The sequence below is a fragment of the Carcharhinus amblyrhynchos genome, chromosome 4, assembly GCF_965287045.1.
Source record: "Carcharhinus amblyrhynchos chromosome 4, sCarAmb.v2.hapA, whole genome shotgun sequence".
In the NCBI taxonomy this organism is placed as follows: Eukaryota; Metazoa; Chordata; class Chondrichthyes; order Carcharhiniformes; family Carcharhinidae; genus Carcharhinus; species Carcharhinus amblyrhynchos.
The window spans coordinates 13984484-13996364 of NC_137327.1; the positions used below are offsets into that span (position 1 = coordinate 13984484).

The 11881-nt window shown below is 41.4% G+C and overlaps 1 protein-coding gene across 1 annotated transcript; it reads left to right on the forward strand.

Moving 5' to 3' along the window:
- The first annotated feature begins 7187 nt into the window (after positions 1–7187).
- foxf1 (forkhead box F1) lies at positions 7188–11483 on the forward strand. Its single transcript, XM_080188072.1, has 2 exons — positions 7188–8169; positions 10711–11483. Exons 1-2 carry the CDS (start codon positions 7188–7190, stop codon positions 10869–10871), a joined length of 1143 nt encoding a protein of 380 aa, XP_080044198.1. The 3' UTR covers positions 10872–11483.
- Positions 11484–11881: the final 398 nt, after the last annotated feature.

Consider the following 11881-nt stretch of genomic DNA (forward strand, 5'->3'; position numbering starts at 1 on the left):
CGAGGAGGGGGAGAACTTGAGTGGAGGATAAACGCCCTCAATCTGGTTTTGTGACTGGCTTATTCTTGTGTGGTAGACACTATGTGCAAACAGTTAACTTTTATTTTGTCTGATTACTCCCCCGTGTAGCGGGCTGGGACGTTTCAGTACAAGACAATGCGTGCTGTTTTGTTGGTCCTGAAAGGATTGTTCTGTTCAGTTCTTGTTCTTTAAGAATCAGGGAAGTCACTGACTCCGTCTCATTCAACACACTATGGTTACCCTCGAACCTTTACACTCTCTTCACCTCACAAGGTATGAACCTAAATGCCTCAAACTTGTTCAACGCTGCCAGATGTGCTTGTTTCAAAATCTAGATCTGTGCAGTACAAAAAGAACACTTGTCTTGGACTTCAATGGAGTTGAAAATCTTTATGAAGGACTGAAGACTCTTTTGCACAGTAGAACACAAGAGATTTAAATAGTTTGCTTAAAATGGAATGTTTAGTAAAAAATGATCCATTTTATCGCAAGTTAATTGTGAATAGAGTCGTATTAATCAAAAATACCACACGCGTAGCCGATATTAATTTCATTCGCCAAAACATAGGGAAAGAATAATTTGTTCCGGGTGATTTTATTCAAAGCACCTTGCACAGTCACTGGCTTTGATATGTGCAGGGTTAACATTGGACTTCTTTGCGCTATTTTGTAAATAATAGCCATCACCGAAACATCCCCCTAATTTAAAAAAAGCGAATTAATAAACTATAATCAAGAGGCAGGCAGTAACAGCAGAATGCTTGGCAGATTATGCCCAGAGAAATCTTACCCTGCTTGCATTAATCTAGATAGAAAGCGCCATCATTTGTCTCGAAGTGTCTGTGGAAACATTTGCCCATGAATATAAATCTTATTCTACGGAATTGCATTCAGGAATCACGGTTTGCTCACTGGGATAATTGCAAGCATCTTTCCCCAGTGGAAAGTGGCTGCAGGTCATTTTTTTTTGCGAAATATTGGTCTCTGAAATTCAAGTCAATATACGAAGAAGAGGGTTCATTCGTAGCTCCAGTAACGCAACGAATGGGTGTCGAAAGCAACGGACAATGACACACACGCGTATTAAATCCCTTCAAACATCTATTCAAGATCAGAGGTATCTTTAAGCAGGTAAATAGACAAAGTGGTTGGACACGCCTAAAAATCATGATCACGAGTGGCACTCGTTTACATTACACACGGCCTTGTACCATGTTCCTGCATTGTATTGCTAGGGTGCTGCCTAATATTTCAGCGCCGTTTAGCTGGCTGCTAAAAGGCAAGAGCGGTAAGTAGATGATTTGATGTCTTGCCTCCTTACAGTTTGGGATTTCTTGATAGAGTACTGCCAGTAATTGAATTTTTTTTTGGTTCGTTGACTGACACGCCGATGTCTGTTTTAAAGCAGGTTCCAGCTCTACATTGTTCTTCAATATATTAGTGATTCAAGTCCTCAGAGATCATAAAACCGTGGAAGAGGCTATAAATTCCCTCAACTACATATTTTGTGGAATAACGTCATGGAAAAATCTTTGCTTTTAGTTGAGGAGCCAGGCGGAATGTGTCGAGCGAGGACGCCACAAAAGTAATTTACATTGTCCTGAGCAAATAAAGAGGATTTAACTCATCAATAAAACATTTTGTGGCTAAAATATTTACGCTGTACTTTGTGTCCTGATTTTCCCTTCTATTGATTGCTAAAACATGTTAATGATCTAATGACTGGTTCTGCCCCAGCCTCTCTGTGAATGAAGGTTGTGGGGAGAATGACCTGCTGTTCTAGTCACAAAATTGGGGCAATAGAACTCATTCTTAGTCAGAAGAAGCCCGACATTCTTTCTTCCATCTTCTTCCGTCGGGAAAAAGATACAAAAGTCTGAGGTCATGTACCAACCGACTCAAGAACAGCTTCTTCCTGCTGCAATCAGACTTTTGAATGGACCTATCTTGCATTAATCTTTTTACACACCCAAGCTATGACTATAACACTGCATTCTGCACTCTCTTCTCTCCTTCTCTATGAACGGTATGTTTTATGTGTATAGCGCGCAAGAAATAATACTTTTCACTGTATGCTACTACATGTGACAATAATAACTCAACTCAACTCAAATCAAATCAAAGTGTTAAGCAATGGGTTCCCGTTCAGTGAAAAGGTATGAGTTGCTGGCCTTTGCAATAAAGTAAGATCACCTATCACTCAGTCAAAACTTATCAAAACTTGCATTTTGTTCATTTCAAACTCTTAATTCCCGTGATATTTAAATAGCTAAATGCACGCGCGTGAAGTTATTGCAAACATCGTTCTCCTGCTCAATTTGAGATTATATTTTACAACATAAAATAAATCTCAGCACCATACCCCACTGCATCTCCCGCCACTCCCCCCCCCCACCTCACCCCGGATGTGGCGCCCCTCTTCCTGCCATGTCAAATGCATTTAAAATTTGCAATTCGGTTCGCCACTGTGTCGCTGCATAAACTTAAATTATATTAACACGTCAGTACGTTTTCTCCCATGTCAACACATCCCCGATATTAGTTAAGCCACAATAGCTGAAGTGAAGGAGTATTTCATCAAGACACACTCTAATCCCTTCAAGTCCAATTCAGAGAATACCATGCGCCAGCCAGCCTCTCCAGTCGAATGCATGGATTCCTCTGGTCAGTTCGCTGGCGTTGTTCTTGTATAGATTATATGTAACTCAAATAAACTATCACTAAATGAAATGCATGATAAAGCAGCCCAGGTAAACACCTTTACTGTTTTATTTGTTTTACCGCTGAGTTATTTATTACACTGTACATCACAATATTGGCATTGTTTAAAACGGCCTCCCTATTTAACAATCCCATTCTTGGGCAAAATGCACGGGTCATAATTTGCTCTTTGTGTCTCTTTCCTTCCCATATTACTCTCAACTTCGCTTATGCCAGCTGGATATTAATGATAGACAGAAGACAATTCGACAATTCGAATCTTTTCCAAGTCCTTCATACAGGACATATGCAAGGCTATTTCTTTTTAATATTCAAGAACCGTCCCTGTGCGTCCATTAAGACACTACATTATTCTGTCATCACCTTGTGGGCTGGGGGCGGGGGGGGGGGGGGGGGGGGCGGTGAAGAGAAACTTTTAACAGTTGATGGAATTACTCCTGTCACTACCCCCTCGCCTCGCGTAAACTTTGAGAGATCAATTTCCTTGGCTGCCCCGAAGTTTTGTGTCGGGAGGGTTTGCACATTTTAAAATAATCCCTGTCGAAGGTGATCTCGGGGAGGGAGAGCCTAATTAAAAGCAGGGAGTGGAACGGGGCACACGCGTGCCTTAATTCCAGCCGTGGGTGGTCTGGGCTCCCTCTACCTCAGGCTTCAGTGCTGATAAATGCCTGGCCCCGGCTAACAGGGTCACTGATTACGCAGCCTGTTTACAATAACTTAACCCAAACCCGGGTCTTCGTGGACCATAATACCCCTTGTATCAATTTTATTTACACCCCCTATGCAATCTCGAATACAATCGACTTGGCTTGTTCGATGCCCGAATTTGATCTTAAAAGGAAACTGTTTTTTAATGGGCGTTCGTGGTAGGCGGTAGAATCAAACTGCCCCAAGAGGGTGGGATGGGAAATGTAAAACACTGGCGCTCCATACTTTACAACTGATTAAATATTTTAAATGTAGATGTATAATTTTAGATTGTTTCAGCTCGATAAGCAACATTGAATCAGTACTTTATACCTGGAATCGAATTTATACATCTTTTGATAAAATTATTTAACTTATAATCGATTCGCATTTTAACTTTAATAGTATTTTTTAAGCTATGATACGGCCAACAGAAAAGGGACTTATGATCACTTCACCTAAATGAATTTGAATCGGATATAAAGGACGGAGTTCATGCAATCAGCTGCGATCAATTTCCACCAGTTTTCTTTCTCTGCAGATAGATGAAACTATGAAACTACTTTTATTTATCTAATCTGCCCTTTGTACTAAAAGAAATGGACCCAATACCTAAAATATGGGGATATATAATGTATACAATATATACAATATATTCTATAAATAACATATATGATAGAAATATTTAAGATATATGTATTGCTTATCACAGTAAGGCGAATTTATAAAACATGTTCCTATTTTCCTGTGTTCCAAAGATAAAGCGACGCTACTTCTAAATCGTTTGCCACAATACACACGATAACAAAATATAATCATATCACAGCGTAGTCTTTACAATTCGTCAGCTCATGAAGGTTAGACCCGTCTATAAGCACTTTACTTAAAACACATAATTGTATAATATTTTGAGTTACTATGTCATATTATTGCAACTACATGCATGAAACCGGAATATATTTTTACATTAGTTTGCGCAGTGAAACTTACAAGTTTTTGTGTTTGCCGGGATCCATTCTTTATTCACTGGGAATAAATCATGTCCAAGAATTCTCCCAGTAGATAATGTACCCGTGAGCAGGTGGGTAAGGTATGTGAATTACAATAATTCAGCAGATGGGTATATATTATTGTAAAGAAGCACTGTCGCACATTCAATCAAAGCAGGGGAATCAAATGCTGCAAGCATAATCGATGGAAAGACATCCTAACAACAGCCCATTCGATAATGAACCTCAAGTATTAACAGAAGAATCTGTAAACTGTTTAGGCAAATATGTCACTTGAATACATCGGTGTATTTATAACTTTCTAATTTGTCTTATCCACTGGGAGCACAAGGCTCGGCTTACGATTTCTCTCATCCAGGTTTAAAGAGGAACCCAGCAAGTTTATAGTTCGGCCTTTATCCTACTTGCTACAGGGTTTAAAAAACAACAAACGCATTTGCTGGACTTACAGTTTTAGTGCAAGAGTGGTTTGCTGCCCGCCACCCCCAATATTGTTAACTGTTGTGCTTTTTAAAAATGTTACTTTCCTTTTGCAATTGCCAATATTTGTTTTTGTCACATGCGAGAGGCGGTTTATTCTTTACGCTGATACAGTATATTATTGATTTATATCACTAAAACAAATAAGCTAGCTCTTTGCAACCAGACTGCTTTTTTTTAAAGCGTGCCTTTGTTTCAATATTCCGATGTTATTGTGACAACAGAAAATATTCAGTCACGATGGCGGAATTCTGAATAGAATAAATGCATTAATGAGGAATGTTGGAAAATCGGTTTTTACAAGTCAATTGGCGGGTCACTGACTGTCGTGCTGTTTACAAAAGTGTATTCATATTAAATCACTTACACTTTGGCAAACCCTACTTCTTTTAAAGAAAGCAAATCAGTTACAGAATGCCTAAAGCGCAACACATTTTAATTTGGAAATAACTTCCCGGGGGAAAATAGATGCAAATTCCTTCCAAGCTCATAATTTTCGCCAAAAATTTGACACAGAACAATGGGGTCTTAGATTGTAGCTTTATCTGCATAAAATCTCTTCCAATGTAATTCCAACCTTATTAGAAATTCAACGCTTATATATAGATATTTTACAAAAAAAAACACAATTCCGTGATCTTACCAGAGAGAAAATAATCTCGGGGTTACAGGCGCCGTCTGGGCTTGTCGCATGGATCTGCTTTTGTAGTTCATCTTAATAAACTATGGGTAACCAGCAGCAAGAATGGCACTTTTTAAATCACGACGCTGAATCAAAGCACGTCCTTCTCACACTTGGCTTCTAATCGTGTAAAAGCTTTCACTTTACATGAAAGAAATGCAGAGATGCTTGCGATGTCCCCTTACCTTGGGTTGCGTTTGTCGGGATGCGACACGTTATCGCAAACGATGCCAGGCGCCGGGATTACTCGTTCGCGTCCCTGCTTTTTCCCTCTCTTGCAGTGACAGAGAGTGTGTGTGTGTGTGTGTGTGTGTGTGGCAAACTATGTGGGCCAGAAACTGGGCACAATTCAGCCTGTACTGACTTATTTATATATAAACATATATTAAGAGAATATCTAAACAGTCAGGCGTGAGGCAACAAAGAGCATTTTATAAGTAACAGAAAAGAAAGAGTATTAGATAGGATTTCACCGAATTTTCTTTAAAGGAACGGATTGCAGATGTTTACATTGTTTTTGTATAAACATCCTGTACATGTTCCTGTCTATTAAACATCAGCTCTCAAACAAGAGACGGAATGTGTATCTGATCCACATTTTAAATAGGAGAAATCCCATACTAATGTATTATCAACCATTCCTCAACTGGTCCTTAAAGTACAAAAGACACATTGTCTTATTGTGAGATTCAATTTTGCTTTCATTTTTACAAAAATAGACCACCAATACCTTCACTTCACTCTGTCCTCCCCAGATCCCACTTAAATCACGAGCAGACATTTTATTTTGCTAAAATTATTTGACTTTTAAATAAAATAACTTAATTTAAAAAGAATTCTACCTTGCCTGTTTTAACTTGAAATCTTTATTAAGGTTTATAATTGACCCTTATTCAAGATGTGCTTTTATGAATTAACTGGCATTTAATATTTCTTTGCGTGTATGCAGATACTTAATATATATATGGTGATTCCCCCCAGCACACACTCCAGGCTCCCCCCCCCCCCCCCCCCCCACCACCACCACCCCCCACCCCCCGCCATAAAAGTTGGCTTGAACTGCGTGGAGAAAGACAGATACCACATCAAATTACTAATGAAGGCGGGTGTTGGAGCGCTTTAACAGCCCACCAGTCCTGACCGAGGTGGGAGGGGGGTCGGGGCGGGGAGTTCCTTGTTCCTTTACGTCTTTTGACAGTCGAGAGGTTTGGAGACGCTGATGACAAGAGATAAGTAAACGCGATCTCTTTGGCGTGGCAGATGCCAGAACAACTGCGATGAAAAGCTACTCCCCGTCCAGGCGACCTATGCAAAAAGCAGCACAGCCGAAGAAATAAGTGCGCCGAGGAAGGAAGGAAGGGCTTCCTCCCCAGAGCGTCTCACAACTGCCTTCGCCCAATCCAACCTTCTTTTTGGAAGATCCGGATTTAAAAAGAAAGCAATATATATATGTGTGTGTATAGATTGATAAAGAAACATTCTGGCAAACAAAAGAAACTTTTATTTTGAAACAGCTCGACCTTTTGGGGAATCAAGGCACTGAAAGTTTTTACTGCCGGGTTTCGCTGAGTGAGAGCAGTGTCCAAATGACGGCTGAGGTTCAGCAACCGCCGGCTCACAGCACGGCCCAGAGCAGTCCCATGTCTGCCGGCACCGAAAAAGCCAACAGTCAGACCTCTGTGATGGAATCGGCCATCTCCACCACCAAGAGCAAGAAGAGCAACGCGGGCATACGGCGCCCCGAGAAGCCGCCCTACTCCTACATCGCCCTGATCGTGATGGCCATCCAGAGCTCGCCTACCAAGCGGCTGACCCTCAGCGAGATCTACCAGTTCCTCCAGAGCCGCTTCCCCTTTTTCCGGGGCTCCTACCAGGGCTGGAAGAACTCGGTGCGTCACAACCTCTCCCTGAATGAGTGTTTCATCAAACTGCCCAAGGGTCTGGGCAGACCGGGCAAAGGCCACTACTGGACCATTGACCCCGCCAGCGAGTTCATGTTTGAAGAGGGATCCTTCCGACGCAGACCGCGGGGCTTTCGCCGAAAGTGCCAAGCCCTGAAGCCCATGTACAGCATGATGAACGGGTTGGGTTTCAACCACATCCCAGAGAGTTATAACTTCCAAGGCTCAAGAGGACCCATCTCCTGTGCCCCAAACAGCCTTTCCCTGGACAGTGGCATTGGCATGATGAATGGACATCTGCCCAACAACGTGGACGGGATAGGTTTATCAGGACACGCTGTCTCTCACCTCTCCACTAACAACGGGCACTATATGGGGAGCTGTACAGGGTCTTCCGTGGGAGATTACCCTAACCACGCCGACAGCTCGGTGCCCGCCTCTCCCTTGCTGACCGGTGCTGGGGTGATGGAGCCTCACTCCATGTACACTACCTCGGCTTCAGCGTGGGCTCCAGCGACCTCCGCACTCAACAACGGGGCCCCTTACATCAAACAGCAGTCCCTATCACCCTGCAACCCGTCGGCGAACCTAACTTCAAACCTGCAAGCGCACTCCCTAGACCAATCCTATATACACCAAAATAGCCACAATGCTACCGATATACAAGGTACAGAGCTTTGGTATTACAAATAGATATAACCAAAAGTATTCATGCTTCTATGTTGCAGGAGGCACTCCCATGACAGAACAGCAGTATATTACTAAGCGATAAACTGAGCAGTATATTGCTAAGTGATAAATGTATCTCACTTTAAACAGAATTTTAAGAATGTGCACATTATGCGGTAGACGGGACAACGTTGGGATAGACAACGAATGCTGGCTGGGGCGAATTAATCCACAAATTGAACCCATCATTTTCAGAAGCGCCCCTTTCCATTTGCTGTTATATTTTTTTGTAGGTAAGCTCTTAAAGCTTTAAGCTCAAAAAGCAGCAAAAGCCTTTAAAGCACCAAAGACGGAGGCAAGAAAAAAGAGGTTTCCTGGTATTTAAGCGAGTGACTGAAAGCAATGGGTTAAAAAAGATTTCAGCCAATTATTTATCTCACAGAGCTTCTCTTCCAGTGCTGTATTTCCCAAAAAAAGAGCGTTTTACTTTTGTGGGAAGCAATTCTAAAACTCAAAGGATTTGGCAGAGTGAACGGGACTGTGAAATCTCACTTGGTTTGGTCACATTGATTAAAAAAAAGCTCTGCAAAAATAGTGATTATCTTTTTTCCCCCACATACACACGCCATCTCCGTGTATAAATAGTTTGGGGGCTACATACCAGGAAGATTCATTAAGAAATTGACTGGATTTAGGGCTGCTGTCTTGCAGAAGAGTTTCTAAAGTGTCATTAAGTTAAGGAAGTAAGTAGTTTTTTCGCTTCCTCCCCGTGCACGTAATTGGTCACTGGGCTGGAATAATAACAAACTGGGAGGATAAACCGGCCTTTGTTTTTCCAACAAATTCCAAAACGTGGTCAAAGAAAACATCTCGATGCCATCCCCGCGGGGACAGTGTTTACTGTGGTGCCAACCCGACGGCAATAACAACATCAGAATGTCAAGAGCCGACTCCCTGCCGCAGAACCCGTCTACTGGGGATTCATAGCGTGCAGCTCAGTCCCAGAGCAACCCGGCCAGAAACAGGATTAATTGTGTGATTCTGGATTGTGGGGTGTGTGTGTGTGTGTGTGTGTGTGAAAGGCAGGGGGCGGGGGGGGGGGGGGGGAGGTTGGTGAAGAAGGAGTAGTGATTCCTCCCCCTCCCCCCACTCCCAAGTAGCACAAGTTTCTATTCCCGCTTATCCTGAGAAAGACATGAGTAATTTAAAATATTATCATTGATGTAAGCATTCCGCCAGGGGTTTTTAAAATGTAAATAGACCGAATAGCTAACACACCACGTCGAGGGCCTCAAATGCTTGCTCTCTGAAACGAGTAAAGACTAGTAACAGTTTTAATAGTCCAACCACAAAGTATGTGACCAAGTCGATCTCTCACACACTGTACCAATAACTGAAGATGTGCAATTTCTGATTAGGCAAGAACTGATTCTGATTCCAAATATAAAGCTACTTTAGCTACTTGGTCAATCAAAGCAGCAACTAATTGATGAGGGACATTAAACCCCAGAGTCTCTTTTTTTACGGTGGAAGTTTTTCTTAAAAATAAAATTTGTGCTTTTACAATGGGCAGCAGCGTAATGCTATTAAATATGCCCCTTTAACCACACAATCAGATTAGGTTCAGCCGGCACAATTGCATTGCAATGTGAATGCATGTAGACAAACAAACAGTGCATGATGGCCCATACGGCCAGGGGGCAAATTCTCAACACAACGGAAATAATTCGTTTGGGAGGCCGCTAAGATTTTTTTTCAGAGTGGCTAATTTCGAGATATGAGAACACTTGAAGGGAATTAATTTAAGCATGAAACTAGGTAGCTTTGACACTGTGTGGATCAGAAATTTGCAGAGAAGGGGTTCTGTTAGTAACAGCCCACAATGGCATGTCTTAAGCCTCATGGTAGGCAGTCGGCGCACCTCTCGTTCTTGCCTGAGAAATAAGGTGGAATAAATTCAACCGATTAAATGGGAGGTTTTTTTTTCACAATTCAATGAAACAACCAGAGCGAGATCTTCGCTTGCTGTGAAGTGCGCTTGAATATAAGAACGTGGGGCGACTTGATGAGGAAACTGGGACGCAGTTTCCATCAGCAAATGATTTCAGAGGTTCATTTGCCGCAATTGTTAAAAAGGGTGGTGTAACAATGGCAACTGATTGATGACATTAGACTTATAGACATAAATTTAAGACATAATCCCATAGATTAATGCATCATTGGGTGGTGAGTTGTGACTGATTATTGGTCTATTGGGCACGTTACAATCAACCCATTTAGTAGGATTTATCATTTTAATAAGAGATGTCAAGTGTAAAGACTTTCACAGTATGAGAATGGGCTCCCGTGATATCTGACCAGATTCATTCATTTTAATGTGTTTCTCCACATCCTAGCTTGAATATAATGTATTATTATTACCAGGCCGGTCTTATAGTGATAAATACAGGCTAGTAATAAAGTTTCACTTGAATGGCATTTCTTCATCTCGTGCATTTTTTTCTCTTTCCCCCCCCCCCCCCATTTTCTTTTTAAACAGGAATTCCGCGATATCACTCGCAGTCTCCCAGCATGTGTGACAGGAAAGAATTCGTCTTCTCCTTCAACGCCATGACGTCCCCTTCAATGCATCCATCAACTAATGGATCTTACTATCATCAGCAAGTGACTTACCAAGATATCAAACCTTGTGTAATGTGATACTGTGTAGGAAACCAGTGGAATATGCTCCCCCCGCGGCCTTGCACTGCAGTAGTGCTCATCAACCGAAGTGGTGCGTTCTTGTCCATAGAAACTTTATTTGGATCCTTATTTAAAGCAATAAGCGAATCCAGGATTATTACTAGAGAAGAAAAAAAATACAATTTGTGAAGGCACTTTCAGCGAAGCTCAATCTAATAGTTCCTATTTATTCTTTTTTTTAGCTACCCATCATAAAGAACACCGCATAGCCTCCAAAACTGATCAGTATTGTAAAATAAGTCAATGGTGCAGTTTGTTGGCAATATTTGCCGTTCCTATAGATATTTTTCGTCATTTAATGTAAATCAAGCCTAACATGCATTTTTTAATTAAAAAAAGTTACCCTAACCTTTTTTTAATTTGAATATGTATTGGGAAAATACATATTTTAGTGTCTCTTGACATTTGGGAAGGATTTAAAAAAACAGTATTGTGACACCTGACTTTTTAAACTTTAATCTTTATGCACTGTATACCAATGTAATTCATGTGGACTCATAGGCGAGTTGGTTTGTACTGTCTGTAGATGAACAAAATGAAACGTTCTTTTATTTTGTGTATGGAGTCTAACATGATATTGTATAATTCAGTAAAATAATAAAAAACAAACATGCAGTTTAGGCCTGCAAATGTGTAGTCTAGTTTAAAGCGGGAGAGGTTGGATGGCGTGGACCCACCGCAGGCCGCGTTGCTCCCAAGGTCCTGGACAACTGAAACTGCAACGTTTCAAACTTGACATCTCAGAACTGGGGTGTAATTTATTTGAAAGCCTGTGCCTCTCGGATTATCGGTGTTATTTAACTTCTGTAATTATCTGTACAAACAAACAGCCACCCCCAAAATGCAATGCCTCAACCAGAAACAAAAGTAATGACCGCCGCTGCTCAGCAGAAGGCTCCGATTTTTTTTTAAATATCCGGATAAAAGTAAATTTAGACATTTGGATACAAGATAATAATACCCCGCCC